This window comes from Myotis yumanensis, unplaced genomic scaffold, assembly GCF_028538775.1.
Source record: "Myotis yumanensis isolate MYYU_CA2020_CCGP unplaced genomic scaffold, mMyoYum1.0.hap1 SCAF_14, whole genome shotgun sequence".
NCBI classification, from domain to species: domain Eukaryota; kingdom Metazoa; phylum Chordata; class Mammalia; order Chiroptera; family Vespertilionidae; genus Myotis; species Myotis yumanensis.
The window spans coordinates 23845379-23862252 of NW_027223765.1; the positions used below are offsets into that span (position 1 = coordinate 23845379).

Sequence of the window (16874 nt, forward strand, 5' to 3'; positions counted from 1 at the left end):
TTTAATTGCTGTTTACGTTCAATATTATTTTGTAATAGTTTCAGATGTACAGCATAATAGTTAGACAATCATATACTTTACAAAGTGTTCCCCTGATATTTTCAGTACCCACCTGACACTATACGTAATTATTACAATATTATTGACTATATGTCTTATGCTATACTTCACATCTCCACAACTGTTTTGTAACTATCAATATGTACTTCTCATTCCCTTTCCATTTTTCACCTAGTCTCCCAACTCCTCTCCCTTCTGGCAGCCATCATTTTGTTCTCTATATCTATGAGTCTGTTTCTGTTTTACTTGTTTATATTGTTCTTTAGATTCCACATATAGCTCTCTGACTGACTTATTTTACTTAGAATAGTACACTCTAGGTCCATCCATGCTCTTGCAAATGGTAAGATTTTGTTCTTTTTCCATTTTTATTTTTTTAAATCATTATTTATCACCCCTATACACCATTTATCTTCCACCTCTACCCACCACCCCACCCAGAAATCAAGATTTTGTTCTATTTTTATAGCCCAGTAATATCCCATTGTATATATGTACCACAGCTTTTTTACCCATTTGTCTATTGGTAGGCACTTGGGTTGCTTCCATACCTTGACTATTGTAAGTAATGCTGCAGTGAACTTAGGGGTGCATATATTCTTTCAAATTCATGCTTGGGGCTTCTTCGGATATATATACTCAGAAGTAGAATCACTGGGTCATAGACAGTTCTGCTTTTAATTTTTTGAGGAACCTAATAGAAAGTTATCCTTAAATATAACTTTGGAACTCCGTAAATCCAGCTTCTTATATATGGATTATTGGAAGGTGATTGAAAATTTAAAGGCATTCAGTAGACAAACAGTCATTTATTAAGTAGGATTCGGCTATCTGAAAAATTATAAGAGGCACTAAACATATAGCCAAGAAGTGGCTTTATCTACTGGAAAAATCTAACTTAGTATTTCTTTAGGCCATAAAGAGATTTTTACTCTTCAAAACTGTAATCAGTGACTTGTTCAGATTCTTATTATTTGTATATAATTTATACATTTCACTGTGACAGGAGATAAAATATAGTCACATTTATCACTTGATTTTTGGATACAAATTGGTATTGTTATCATGATTATACAATATTAGGATGCAATCCCCAAGCACATATTAAAACACTCTGGAGCATTTGGTTTGTATCATGGGAATCCCTGGGTATTGGGCTGTTGGCCTTCCTGTAAGGGTTCTCTGGAGGGGGTGACTTTCCTTCTAGGACCCAAGAAGGTTTTAATAGCCCTAGTCAGTGAGGTGGGGGAGGTGGCACTTCACTGTGCCTATGGGAATCCCAACATCTGCAGAAGTCTACACTGACCCAAACAAAAGCTTGCCGTGTCACCTATTTCTCTTCTATCAGTTGTTTGCTGCCTTGAGGAAAAACAAAGAGTATGAGTGATGTGAAGAGCAGGATAGTATAGTAGTATTGTCTTTAAGAAGAGAGTTTTATGTTAGTAATATGTAAGTTTATTTTTAAGAAGGAAAGAAAAAGTTTGTGGTTTTTTAGCTTTTAGGACAATTTGACAAAACACCGTGGCAGTATCCTCCAGAGAGCAAATGGTGGAACACTCTGAGAGAAAAAATGAAGAGCAATGAAGCTGCATCCAAGGTAATACTGGGCCCACTGAAACTCAAGAATGCTCCAGGTTCATGGTTCAGTTCTGTCATAACATGGCATATGCATTCCTAAAAATCACCATGCTATGCAAAATCTTGCAGTAAAAACCTCTGGACTCATTGGGAAAAAGGAGTTAGGGGCAACAGCTCTCAAAAACTTTGTGAAGCATTAAAATAGAGATCTAATAAAAATGGTGGTGAAGTCTTTCATATATATTTCACAATATATATGGCACTTTGCCTTGAGAGAGACCTGAAGTTTCTTGGGGAAATAGGCATTGAAAGGTTATAGCTTGTGAGTTTCTGTGGTGGAAAGAGGGTGAGCTGACATTGGACAGAAAGTTGTAAAAGCCTGTGTGGACAGGTGTGGCTTACTGTCCTCATTGTGACCTTAACATCAAACTACTATTACGGTCTTTGGGAGCCTTAAATCCTGGGGCATGTTCGGGTATGTTTTTCTACCTTTAAGATATAAGTCCTTCGAGGCATACATTTATAATAGATAGATGTTTCATCAAAATCGAAATTTTTCTCTAATGTACAATCTTCTTTTTTTAAAAAATGTTTAGCTTTATTGAAGTATTATTGACATACAAAGTTGTAAGATATGATATTTAAAGGTACATCATGGTGATTAATATACATCCACATTATGAAAGGGTTTCCCCATCTAGTTAATGAACGCATCTGTACCCCACATTTATCTTTTTTTTGGTGACAATACTTATAGTCTTCTTAATTCAGTTTGTTTTTACTGGAAATTCTTTTGTGACTTCTTCACCGTCACTTATGGCTTTGCCTGATAGCTCAAGGCTTTGGAAATTGTAATGTGTGAAACCACCCAAACCATCCACTACTAGCACTAAAATGAGCCACTTCTGCAGGATTTGGTGTTTTCTGTTTAAATCTTTGTATATAGCCCTAGCTGGTTTGGCTCAGTGGATAGAGCGTTGGCCTGCAGACTGAAGGGTCCCGGGTTCCATTCCAGTCAAGGGCACATGCCTGGGTTGCAGGATCGATCCCCAGTTAGGGGCCTGTAGGAGGCAGCCGATCAATGATTCCCTCTCATCATTGATGTTTCTATCTATCCCTCTCCCTTCCTCTCTGAAATCAATAAAAATATATTTTTTTAAAAAGTCTTTGTATATAGGTAGTGCTCTCTCTTTGTAAAAAAGGTCGTTCCTGATTTTTTTCACTATTTTTTGTATTTCTATGCATCTTGGCTCAGCTGGGTGTAGTTTTGTGTGTCCATGTAGCGTATCTCACTGATGGAATCATACATGAGTAAATATGAAATTTTAGTTATGCTTATATTGTTCCCTAATATGTCAGTCACCTCATTTTCCAAACAAGCAGAATTGATTATGCATGATTCTGTCTTTCATCTGAATTTTAATCAATGACTGTTTCTCTTATTAAGAGCCAGTCTCTAAAGGGACTGGTGTAAAAAGAAGAAATATCAACCTCAGAAAGAACACAGCCACACACACACACAAAAAAAGAAATGGCTACAAACAAATACCTTTCAATAATAACTTTAAATGTAAATGGACTAAATGCTCCAACCAAAAGACATCGAGTGGCTGAATGGATAAAAAAACATGACCCATACATCTGCTGTCTACAAGAGACCCACCTCATTAGAAGGGACTCACACAGACTGAAAGTGAAGGGATGGAAAAATATCTTTCACGCAAATGGAAAGGAAAAGAAAGCTGGGGTAGCAATACTTATATCTGACAAAATACATCTCAAAGTGAAGGCCATAACCAGAGATAAGGAAGGCCACTTCATAATACTAAAGGGATCAATACAACAAGAAGATATAACCCTGGTAAACATATATGCACCCAATGCAGGAGCACCCACATACATAAGAAAACTTCTGGAAGATATCAGGGGAGAGATCGACAACAATACAATCATAGTAGGGGACTTTAATACACCACTGACATCACTGGATAAATCCGCTAGACAAAAACTCAGCAAAGAAACAGCAATCCTAAATGACTCACTAGATCAGATGGACTTAATTGACATCTTCAGAACACTTCACCCCACAGCTGCGGAATATACATTCCTCTCAGGTGCTCATGGGACATATTCAAAAATAGACCACATATTGGGTCACAAGCAAAGTCTCCACAAATTCAAGAAGATTGAAATCATAAAAAGCTTCTTTGCAGACCACGATGGCATAATGTTAGAAATAAACTACAATAAAAACAACCCAAAATACTCAAACACTTGGAAGCTGAATAGCATGTTATTAAATATTGATTGGGTTACCGATGACATCAAAGAAGAAATTAAAAACATCCTGGACACTAATGACAATGAAAACACAACAATCCAAAACCTCTGGGACACAATGAAAGCAGTCCTGAGAGGAAAGTTTATAGCTCTACAGGCCTATCTCAAAAAACAAGAAAAAATGGTAGTCAATCATCTAACTCTACAACTCAAAGAATTAGAAAGAGAGCAACAAGAAAACCCCAGATTGAGCAGAAGGAAGGAGATAATAAAGATTAGAGCAGAAATCAATGAAATAGAGACCAAAAAAACAATACAGAAAATCAATGAAACCAAGAGCTGGTTCTTTGAAAGGATAAACAAGATTGACAAACCCCTAGCCAGGCTCACCAAGAAGCAAAGAGAGAGGTCCCAAATAAACCAAATCAGAAATGACAGAGGCGAAATAACAACAGACCCCACAGAAATACAAATGATTGTTAAACAATACTACGGGCAACTCTACTCCAACAAACTAGACAACCTGGAGGAAATGGACAAATTCCTAGAAAAATACAACATTCCAAAACTCAATCAGGAAGAATCTAAAAACCTCAATAGGCCAATAACTATGGAAGAAATTGAAGCAGTCATCAGAAAGCTTCCAGCAAACAAAAGCCCAGGGCCAGACGGCTTCACAGGGGAGTTCTACCAAACATTCAAGGAAGAACTAAAACCTACCCTCCTCAGACTACTACAAAAAATTCAAGAGGAAGGAACGCTTCCAAGCTCATTCTATGAAGCCAGCATCACTCTAATACCAAAACCAGGTAAAGACATCACAATGAAAGAGAATTACAGGCCAATATCCCTTATGAACATAGATGCCAAAATCCTCAACAAAATCTTAGCAAATCGGATCCAGCAGTACATCAGAAGGATCATACACCATGACCAAGTAGGATTTATCCCAGAGATGCAAGGATGGTACAACATCCGTAAATCAATAAATGTGATACATCACATAAACAAATTGAAAGAAAAAAACCACATGGTCATATCAATTGATGCAGAAAAAGCATTCGACAAAATCCAACACCCATTTTTGATAAAAACTCTCAGAAAGGTGGGAATAGAAGGATCATACCTCAACATAATAAAAGCCATATATGACAGGCCCACAGCCAACATCATACTCAATGGACAAAAACTAACACCATTTCCCCTAAGAACAGGAACAAGACAGGGATGCCCACTCTCACCACTCCTGTTCAACATAGTACTGGAAGTATTAGCCATTGCAATTAGGCAAGAAGAAGAAATAAAAGGCATCCAAATTGGAAAAGAGGAAGTAAAACTGTCCTTATTTGCAGATGACATGATATTATACATACAAAACCCTAGAGACTCCATCAAAAAGCTACTAGACTTAATACATGAATTTGGCAATGTAGCAGGATACAAAATTAACCCCAAGAAATCTGAGGCATTTCTATACACCAATAGTGAACTTTCAGAAAGGGAGATCAGAAAAACAATCCCATTTACCATCGCACCAAAAAAATTAAGATACCTAGGAATAAACTTAACTAAAGAGGTTAAAGACCTCTACTCAGAAAACTACAGGACGTTGAAAAAAGAGATAGAGGAAGACATAAACAGATGGAAGAACATACCATGTTCTTGGATTGGTAGAATCAACATCATTAAAATGTCCATACTACCCAAAGCAATCTATACATTCAACGCACTTCCCATTAAAATACCAATGGCCTTCTTCAAAGATCTAGAACGAACTCTCCAAAAATTCATCTGGAATAAAAAAAGACCCCGAATAGCTGCAACGATCCTGAGAAAGAACAAAGTAGGTGGGATCTCAATGCCAGATATCAAGCTGTATTACAAAGCCACTGTTCTCAAAACTGCCTGGTACTGGCACAAGAACAGACATATAGATCAGTGGAATAGAATAGAGAGTCCAGAAATTAGCCCGAACCAATATGCTCAATTAATTTTTGACAAAGGAGGCATGAACATACAATGGAGCCAAGATAGTCTCTTCAATAAATGGTGTTGGGAAAATTGGACAGACATATGCAAGAAAATGAAACTAGAGCACCAACTTACACCATACACAAGAATAAACTCAAAATGGATAAAGGACTTAAATGTACGACAGGAAACCATAAAAATTCTAGAAGAATACAAAGGCAACAAAATCTCAGACATATGCCAAAACAATTTCTTCACTGATACAGCTCCTAGGGCAGTTGAAACTAAAGAGAAAATGAACAAATGGGACTACATCAAAATAAAAAGCTTCTGCACAGCAAAAGAAACCATCAACAAAACAACAAGAAAACCCACCTCGTGGGAAAACATATTTGCCAACGTCATATCTGATAAGGGCTTAATCTCCAAAATTTATAGGGAACTCATACAACTTAACAAAAAGAAGATAAACAATCCAATCAAAAAATGGGCAAAGGATCTAAATAGACACCTTTCAAAAGAGGACATTCAGAAAGCCAAGAGACATATGAAAACATGCTCAAAGTCACTAATCATCCGAGAGATGCAAATCAAAACAACAATGAGGTACCATCTCACACCTGTCAGAATGGCCATCATCAACAAATCAACAAACGACAAGTGCTGGAGAGGATGTGGAGAAAAAGGAACACTTGTGCACTGCTGGTGGGAATGCAGACTGGTGCAGCCACTATGGAAGGCAGTATGGAGGTTCCTCAAAAAATTGGAAATGGAACTCCCATTTGACCCTGTGATCCCACTTCTAGGAATATATCCCAAGAAACCAGAAACACCAATCAGAAAGGATATATGCACCCAGATGTTCATAGCAGCACAATTCACCATAGCTAAGATCTGGAAACAGCCTAAGTGCCCATCAGTAGATGAATGGATTAGAAAGCTGTGGTACATCTACACGATGGAATACTATGCTGCTGTTAAAAAGAAGGAACTCCTACCATTTGCAACATCATGGATGGAACTGGAGAGCATTATGCTAAGTGAAACAAGCCAGTCAATGAAGGAAAAATACCACATGATCTCACTCATTCATGGATAATAAAGACCATTACAAACTTTTGAACAATAATAGATACAGAGGCAGAGCTGCCTCAAACAGATTGTCAAACTGCAGCGGGAAGGCCAGAGAAGGTTGGGGGGCAGAAGGGAGGGGAGTAAGAGATCAACCGAAGGACTTGTATGCATGCATATAAGCATAACTAATGGACATAAGACACTGGGGGGTAAGGGAGGGTAGGGGTTTGTCAAGGGCGGGGGGGAAAAAAGGACACTTATGTAATACCCTTTGTAATACTTTAAGCGAAAAATAAAAAATATATATATATATATAAAAAAAAAAAAAAAAAGAGCCAGTCTCACTTCAATTTCCTTAATGGTATCATGATTAATTCCTTCTTTTCCCTGGGAATCACTTTAGTTTAAGATGTAAAGAAGTTGCCTCTCTTCTCTGGTGTAGGGGTATAGGAGGATCCATCATCCATCTTGGGTATAATCTCCAATGGACCAAACTAGCACAGGTGAAGAGGCAGTGCTGGGACCAGATGGGACTGTGGCTGCTAAAGCCCCACGTGGCCTTCTCTCAGCTCAGAGACGCTTTAGAATAGTGGGTGAAGCACATCCCCTTTACTGTCAGTGCATGTGAGGAAGAGCCACATTTCTGAAATCCTGACTTCATTTTTATTTAAACTCTGGGCCATAGTTCAGGTGAAAATAGTCCAGAATAAAATTTTCATTTTTTCTAAGGCAGAGTTTCCCTAAAAGTGCTCAAACAGGGCTGTTTTGTTGTGTTTAACCCAGTGTTTCCAGTTGTCTTTACTATAGCACTTCTCAGGTTTTAATATGTTAATGTGCATTGTGGCTGTCCAGGAAGAGGGATATTCCCTGGTTTATACTAAGACCGTGGGACTCATTTTTCTTAGCATGTCCATCAGGACTGTTCATAGATCAATTCACTTCTCAGGGTGGCCATTGGTGGCCACTTGGGAACCTTGTAGCTTGCAGTTGTTAACGTGTTTCCAAATAAATTTGATAGTAGCTTATTGACAGTATGTACAGTTTTTTCATCTCAATCTAATTTGATTATACTTCCCTCTAATGTTTTAGGAATTAGCTTCCAAAAAATCCTTGCCTATGAATTATTACACAGTATTCTACAATGTTCAAGAACAACTACCTAGAGATTGTATGGTGGTAAGTGAAGGAGCAAATACTATGGATATTGGACGCACTGTGCTTCAAAACTACCTTCCTCGTCACAGGTAAAGTTTCCAAAAAAGAAATTACAATGAATTATAATACATTTTTTTAAAAATATATTTTATTGATTTTTTACAGAGAAGAAGGGAGAGGGATAGAGAGTTAGAAACATCGATGAGAGAGATCGATCAGCTGCCTCCTGCACACCCCCCATTGGGGATGTGCCCGCAACCAAGGTACATGCCCTTGACCGGAATCGAACCCGGGACCCTTGAGTCCACAGGCCGACGCTCTATCCACTGAGCCAAACCGGTTCGGCAAATTATAATACATTAAATTTGAAACTTCAGTAGTGCAGATTAATAAAACATTTGAGAAGTATATAGGTTCAGTGTATAAGGACATAGTTTGTAAAACTGTTCTTAAGTAAGGTTGTATAGAGTTTTTATGCTTGGTATGTCCTCAAGATCATGTGATAATTTCTGTGGTCAGTGTTCTAAGGATATATTCTGTCTTACAAGCAATCATGAGTGACTTTTTCCTCTCATTCTGCTTATCTCTGACAAATTAGTTCCGCATAGTCTAAAACTTTACATTAAAGAAAGAGAATGTTTTTACTGTTCTCTATTTTTCACGAACCATGTGAATGTCTAGATTTATGCCAACCCCACCATCTGTGACATGCCCTAGAGGGTTTCATTTTTGCTTTATTCTCCAATAGGCTAGATGCTGGTACTTTTGGAACAATGGGAGTCGGTTTGGGATTTGCCATAGCAGCTGCTATAGTCGCTAAAGATAGAAACCCAGGACAGCGGGTCATCTGTGTGGAAGGAGACAGTGCATTTGGGTTTTCTGGCATGGAAGTGGAAACCATCTGCAGGTAAAACAGCATCCTGAATAGAGCATTTCTTTCTCCAAAATATGAAAGAATTATACACAAGACCCACTTGCCTAACAAATGCTTACCAAGCATTGATCATATGTCAGGTGCCCTGTGCACAGCACTGTATAGATACTAGTATAAATAACCCCAGGGTCTTTCTCATCCAGGACAGCATGCTTCTGACCTCTTTACTGACCTCTTTTCTGACCAAAATTCTACAAACCTATGGGGCATGGTTTTGAGGTCACTGAAAAAAAGTTCTGTCTGGCCCTAGCTGGTTTGGCTCAGTGGATAGAGCATCAGCCTTCAGACTGAAGAGTCCCGGGTTCAGTTCTGGTCAAGGGCACATGTCTGGGTTGCGGGCTCGTTCCCCAGTGGGGGGCATGCAGGAGGCAGCCGATCAATGATTCTCATCATTGATGTTTCTTTCTCCCATACAAATATATTAAAAAAAGAAAAAGTTCTGTCTGAGAAAAGCTTGTTTTCTGCCAGGAGACAGTAGAGTTTGGTGCTTAAGAGCGTGACTTCTGTTCAGATGGCCTGAAGTTAAATACTGGCTTGACCACTGCAAAGCTAAGTGACAGGTTAAGTCACTTAACCAAGCTTCAGTCTCCTCTAGAATAGGAATAGGAATAGGAATAATTCCTACCTTAAAGCCAGTTGTGAGGAACAAATGGGATGATCTGGGTAAAGCTTGAGGTGACTGCTCAGTGAAATAAGCTATTCAGATTATTTTTTTAAATAAAAGAACATCGATGATTTCACAATACTAATCTCACATTGAACAGGCTTTTATTTTTTTAAATATATTTTTATTGATTTCAGAGAGGAAGGGAGAGGGAAAGAGAGATAGAAACATCAGTGAGAGAGAATCATTGATTGGCTGCCTCCTGCACACCCCACACTGGGGATCGAGCCCACAAGCTGGGCATGTGCCCTGACTGGAAATCGAACTGTGACCTCCAAGTTCCTAAGTCAACGCTCAACCACTAAGCTACGCCGGCCAGGCAAGATTATTTTTATAGTTTTGAGGATTCATGGAGAAACTTACAAGTTGTAGATCCAACTATAGAAGTATAGGGATTTTTTTCTCTCCAATTATTTAAACTAGGAAAACAATTATATTCTTAACCAAGGCTCTTGTTAGGATTTTAGTAAATCATGTTTTGGGACTTTCAAAGTATTTGTATATAAAACTTTCCAGATCAGAGGGAAATGATGTGCAGGTTAGAGTGTCTGTATTGGCAACCAAGTAATATATACCTAAAAGACAATTTTCAGGGAAGTCAGCCTTCTACATTGTGAAATAAAGCCATTCCCTTCGAGCATGGAGAGCAGGTGGTTACCACAATCCTGTTACATAATAGTATGCGGTTTTTTGTTTTGTTTTTACACCTGACCTCAGAAAGTATGTGTGTAGAAAATAAAGTCCATATTCTTTTGTCAGTCACTAGTAAAGTTTAATCGTCTTTTTTTGGTCTTTGTCATACTGTTTAGCACATTATTAAATACTCTGTTTTTCTCTAAGTATTACCCCATGTAATGTTTTTCCAATTATGGATGAAGTGGTTTGAGAGGAGAGAATATACGCTAGTCACTTGTGTACTTCCCACAGCATCTAGCAAGTGCTGGTTATCTATGAGGAATTCAATAAATAGAAAGAGAACTTTCAAACGAAACTCCTAGACACAACCTAGAAATAGTGCTTCAGAGTTATCAGGCATGGAAGTCATCATTCTATTAACAACTGGGTCTATGAAGACCAAGGTTCAGAAAAGCTCAGTGATTTGCCCAAGGTTCATAGTTGCATAATAGTTGAACCAGTTTTATCAGCACGTAATGTTGCATTTTTTTTGCTACTCCGTGATGTTTCTGTTAATTATTTGATATTCTTTTATTAGGATAATAACTTAATTTTTAGTTCTGTCCTAATATTACAAAAAAAGTTTATGGAAAACCATCCATTTTTAATTTAAAATTTCAGCTCTAAGAAAAGAAATTGTGTTAGAATGAATAATCATTTTCTTTATATTTTGCTGTCAATTTTAGGTACAACTTGCCAATTGTACTTTTGGTGGTGAATAATAATGGAATTTACCAAGGTGTTGATACAGATTCTTGGAAGGAAATGTTAAAATTTGGAGATGCTACTGCTCTGTAAGTAGTCCAGAACAATGTATCTTTACTTACTCCCATCTGTTTAATCTCTTTTTTTTTTTTAAATATATTTTACTGATTTTTTACAGAGAGGAAGGGAGAGAGATAGAGAGCCAGAAACATCGATGAGAGAGAAACATCGATCAGCTGCCTCCTGCACACCCCCCACTGGGGATGTGCCCGCAACCAAGGCTCATGCCCTTGACCGGAATCGAACCCGGGACCCTTGAGTCCGCAGGCCGACGCTCTATCCACTGAGCCAAACCGGTTCTGGCCTGTTTAATCTCTTTAAAAAGTCTGCTGTATTGGAATGTGCTTTCATGGTGTGAGAAGTGCTTGTTTATGTTTTCTGCCCCTCGAAAAGGGAACCCTGTCTGCATGGTTCCTCTTTGCACACCATCCATGATTGGGCACTTCAATAAATGCTTAAATGGTTTATGATCAGGGAGCCACTGAAGATTCAGACAAGTGAGTTTGATGTCTAAGCCTTGTTAATAAAGACCGTATTGCAAAGTGCTTCCAGTACATCTTGGGAATATGGATGTTTACATCCAGAGTTCTTCCTTTTACCATTTAGCTAAATCTGATCTCTTATCAGATACATCATTTACAAATAAGTACTGTATTTATCAGAAGAAAACTAAAACAACAGTTTGAAAAGATGTATGCACCCCATGTTTATTGCAGCATTATTTACAATAGCCAAGATATGGAAGCAACCTAAGTGTTCATTAATAGATGAATGAATAAAGAAGATGTGATACACACACACACACACACACACACACACACACAATGGTATGTTACTCAGCAGTAAAAAGGAATTAAGTCTTGCCATTTGCAATAACATAGATGGATGGGTATTATGCTATGTGAAATAAGTCAGACAAAGAGGCCAATACCATACGATTTTACTTATATGTAGAATCTAATAAAACAGAACAAACAAATCAGAAACAGAGTCATAGATACAAAGAATAAACTGATGATTTCCAGAGGGGAAGGGAAGAGGAGGATGGGTAAAAAAGTTGAATAAGAAGTATAAACTTCCAGTTATAAAACATTATGTAATTAATATTATATTTATTGTATGTATTTGTTATTTATATCCATTGTAGTGTATAGTACAGAGGCTAGTCAGAAATATTGTAAAAACTTTGCAGTGATTAGGCAAATAGTCATACCATGGTAATCTCATCATATAGTACATAAATGTCAAATCACTATGTTGTATACCTGAAACTAATATAATATTGAATGCCAACTATACTTTAATAAAAAAAAATTTTAAACAACAAAACTAACAAAAATTTTAGTTTCTGCCTGGCCGTCGTGGTTCAATGGTTGAGCCAGGAGATCATGGTTCGATTCCCGGTCAGGGTACATGCCTAGGTTGTGGGCTCAATCCCCAGTGTGGGGCATGCAGGAGGCAGCTGGTTGAAGATTCTCTCTCTTCATTGATATTTCATCTCTCTCCCCCTCTCCCCCCACCTTTCCTCTCTGAAATAAATAAAAATATATTTAGGGAAAAAAGAAGCAGCAGCAGAGATCTTAGGACTTGAACTTTAAAAAAAATCTAGTTTCTTATTTTAACTAGCCGCAATGCAAGTGCTCATAGCAACAGTTTGCTAGTGGCTATTATATTGGATAGCACAGATATAAAACTTTTCCATCATCACAAAAAGTTATATTTGACTTTACTATATAGATAATATAAAATATATGGACAGTTTAGTATACTGGCATCTCAGTTTAAGTGTTGGATATAAAAGTATGCCTTTCAGTTGAGCCTAAAATTTTCTATAAATTATGTCAGAGAATGATATGATTTTATTTTTCTATTTATTTGTGACCTACTTTTTCAGGGCCCCTCCAATGTGTCTTCTGCCAAATGCACATTATGAGCAGGTCATGACTGCATTTGGAGGCAATGGGTATTTTGTACAAACACGAGAAGAACTCCAAGAATCCCTGAGGAAAAGCTTGGCAGACACAACTAAACCCTCTCTTATCAACATCATGATTGAGCCGCAATCCATGCGGAAAGCCCAGGTAAGTGTGATTGCTGGTACACCCTGTTATTCAGAGTTCTTTCTAAACTATTTCTGAGTTTGGTGATTTGTTTTGCTTGTTCAATTAACATTTGTTGAGATATGTATAAGGCGGGTGCAAAGAATAGCATGGTGAGCAAAACCAGCCTCAGCCTCACCTCATGGAGCTAACAGTACAGCAGGGAAGAGGGACCGTCCAGTCACCTCAGACTGACTGCATTATGACAGAGTGAGGCAACTTCTCTGAAGGAAAGGAACTCAGTTAGTCCTGAATAAACATACAAAAAAGGAATCTGATTTATATGGTGATCACAGGGAAGTGATGCTTAAACTGAGATCCAAAGGATAAATAGAGACAAACTCATCAAAGAGAAGGAGGAAGAGGTATGTAAAAGCTCTGGCAGGAGGGAGTATGGCAAGTCTGAGGAGCTAAAAGAAGGTTGATGTAGCTAGCTGAAAGGGTGCAGGAAGCATAGTGGGAGATGAAACTAATGGGACAGTTTGTGCAATTACATTCAAAATTAGTTATTTTGGTCTCTAAAGCAAAGTGTGTAGTATGATCCTCTTCCATCTCAGATTAAGTTGCTTTTCATACTTAATTTTGTACTCTGATCCTGGTCCTGCCACTTGCCCTCTCATATATACCTGTCCACCATGCTTGCACATTGTGTATTAGCCATTGTTTTTAGAGCAGATAATTTTTTCAAGTAGTTTTTTACTTGGTTCTTTATACATGTATCTGCTGTGAGATCTTTTTATTTTTGAACAAGACAATGGGCAAATAGGCAAATGGACACTTGGACCCATCAATGAAATGTAAATAAACTAATTTTGAACTATAAAATATATAATTATACTGAAATTCTCTTTCTGTAAAAACAGATGTCAGAGATTTTGGCAAAAGGAACATATTAGAACACAAAACAGCCAAAAACAATTAACAGAGCAGCAAATAGTACATTCCTATCAGTAATTACTTTAAATGTAAATGGACTAAATTCTTTAATCAAAAGACATAGAGTGTGTGAGTGAATTAAAAAACCCCCCGACAGATCTATATGCTGCCTACAAGAAACTCACTTCACATGTAAGAACACATAGACTGAAAGTGAAGAGATGGAAAAAGATATTCCGTGCAAATGGAAACCAAAAAAAAGCTGGGGTAGCTATACTTATATTAGACAAAATATACTTTAAAATAGACTGTTAATAAAGACAAAGAAGGAGACCTAGGTGGTTTGGCTCAGTGGATAGAACATCGGCCTGCAGACCGAAGGGTCCTGTGTTCAATTCCTGTCAAGGGCATGTACCAAGGTTGCAGGCTCCTCCCCAGCCCTAGCCCTGGTCAGGGCACATGCTGGAGGCAACCAGTCGATATGTTTCTTTCACATCGATGTTTCTCTCTCTTTCCCTCTCTAAAAATCAATTGAAAAATATCCTCAATTGAGGATTAAAACAAAAAAAAAGACAAAGACATTACATAATGTTAAAGGGGTCAGTCCAACAATAGGATATATCATTTGTAAATATTTATGCATCCAACATAGGAGAACTTAAATATATGAAGCAAATATTAACAACCTAATGGGAGAAATAGACAGCAGTACAATAATAGTAGGGAACTTTAGTACCCCACTTAGATCAATGGATAGATCATCCAATCAATAAGGAAACATGACTTTAAATGACATGTTAGACCAGATGGACTTAACAGATAGATATAGAATGCTTAATCCAAAAGCATCAAAATACACATTTCTTTCTGAGTGCATTATGGGACATTCTCTAGGAAAGATCATATCTTAGGTCACAAAACAAGTCTTCATAAATTTAAGAAGATTGAAGTCATACTAAGCATCTTTTCCAACCACAATGCTATGAAACTACAAATCAATTACAAGAAGAAAACTAGAAAATTGACAAATTTGTGGAGACTAAACAACATGCTACTGAACAACTAATGAACAAGAAATCAGAAGAGAAATTTTAAAATACCTTAAGACAAGTGAAGATGAAAACGCAACATTCCAAAACTTATGGGATGCAGAAAAAGTAGTTCAGAGGGAAGTTCACAGCAATAAATGCCTACCTCAGGAAAAAAGAAAAAGTTTGGAACTAGAAAAAGAAGGACAAAGCCCAAAGTTAGTACATTACCCTGAGCCAAAGTTTTGCTTTCCATGGTTTTAGTTACCCATGTTCAGCTGTGATCTGAAAGTATTAAATAGAAAATTTCAGAAATAAACAATTTATGTTTTAAATTGTGCACCATCTAAGTAATGTGAAATCTTGCACTGTCCGGCTATGAGCTGCATGGAATGTGAATCATCTCTTTGTCCAGCATATCCACTCTGTATATGCTAACCACCCATTAGTCATTTGTACTAATAGGTGTAGCCAACATGGTTATCAGATCAGCTGTCATGTTATCATCGTGTTTGTGTTCAAGCAGTTCTTATTTTACTTAAATATGGCCCCAAAGCCATTCCCGTAACTTTTATATTGTTATCATTGTTCTATATTGTTAATAGTTCCAATTAGGGGTATTCCTGGAACAATATGTTTTCATTTTTACATAATTCCATGAGGATTATTCTTCCATTTCTTGCCTCTGTGTCTTTGACATTTACCTTATTCTAGTAGAATTCCATACAGATTAGTTTCCAAGCTTTGATTTTCATTGATTGTGTGTCCATTTACTATTTGTTATTGATTTGCAGTGTAGGCTGACTGCTTCTGCTGTAATACCAGAAGGACCTAATCCACAGTCACCTATGTCCAAGCCACCAGTATAGAATGGTATTAGTCCTGGGAAAGGCTTTCAAGCATTGCTTTTCCTACACAGGTTCTTCTTAGACCTGGGAACTTGACCTTCTTTGGGTCTCCTTCATCTCCTCTCTTCTTTTGAGTGTACTTCTGTTTCTTTTAGACTCTGTTAATGGGAGAGGACCCAGAAAGTCATTTTAGGCTGTTTTGTAGGACAAGACGGAAAGGTTCATTATGGATTTTTTTTAGCTCTTTTTTGGGTAAATCACTAGACCAAAGACAAACCTTATTTACCATTGTGGAAATTGTGTTATGATGGGACTTTTAGATTTTAGAGCAACAAAACACTGAGAATATAGTTTGAGACAATTATTTCTTTCAACTGAATGTTTGTTGTTTTTTCTTTTTCTAGGATTTTCACTGGCTGACCCGTTCTAATATGTAAATAAAGATGCCATAAGTGGTCTTCAGGAGTTTTGTCTTTCCTGTAAGATAGAATTTTTTCCCCAAAGAAAAATAACTATAATGTTAAAATTGCTGTACAAAAAAATAAAAATATTTCTAAATGATATTATATAATAAAGTAATTGATTAAAAACAGAAAAAGTTGCCAGTATTCAACCACAGGAATAATCAGCTGCCTCCTGCACACCTCCTACTGGGGATGTGCCCGCAACCAAGGTACATGCCCTTGACCGGAATTGAACCTGGGACCCTTCAGTCCCCAGGCTGACTCTCTATCCACTGAGCCAAACTGGTTAGGGCACTGGTCGGCAAACTGCAGCTCACGAGCCACATGCGGCTCTTTGGCCCCTTGAGTGTGGCTCTTCCACAAAATACCGCGTGCGGGCGCGCATGTACAGTGCGATTGAAAC

The 16874-nt window shown here is 37.6% G+C and overlaps 1 protein-coding gene across 3 annotated transcripts in view; it reads left to right on the forward strand.

Moving 5' to 3' along the window:
• The window catches only part of HACL1 (2-hydroxyacyl-CoA lyase 1), a 55552-nt gene that overhangs the window by 23690 nt on the left and 14988 nt on the right, over nucleotides 1–16874 (forward strand). For 2 of the 3 annotated variants that reach the window (XR_011473682.1, XR_011473681.1), the window contains exons 12-17: nucleotides 1556–1657; nucleotides 8053–8207; nucleotides 8867–9025; nucleotides 11078–11185; nucleotides 13051–13237; nucleotides 16412–16486. Coding sequence is in view for 1 of the 3 variants with exons in the window: in XM_070433365.1 (XP_070289466.1) it covers nucleotides 1556–1657; nucleotides 8053–8207; nucleotides 8867–9025; nucleotides 11078–11185; nucleotides 13051–13237; nucleotides 16412–16444 (744 nt within the window). In the remaining 2 variants the exon portion in view is untranslated. Of the gene's footprint in view, nucleotides 1–1555; nucleotides 1658–8052; nucleotides 8208–8866; nucleotides 9026–11077; nucleotides 11186–13050; nucleotides 13238–16411; nucleotides 16569–16874 lie in introns of those variants that run through there. The other variant, XM_070433365.1, reaches the window with a different exon arrangement.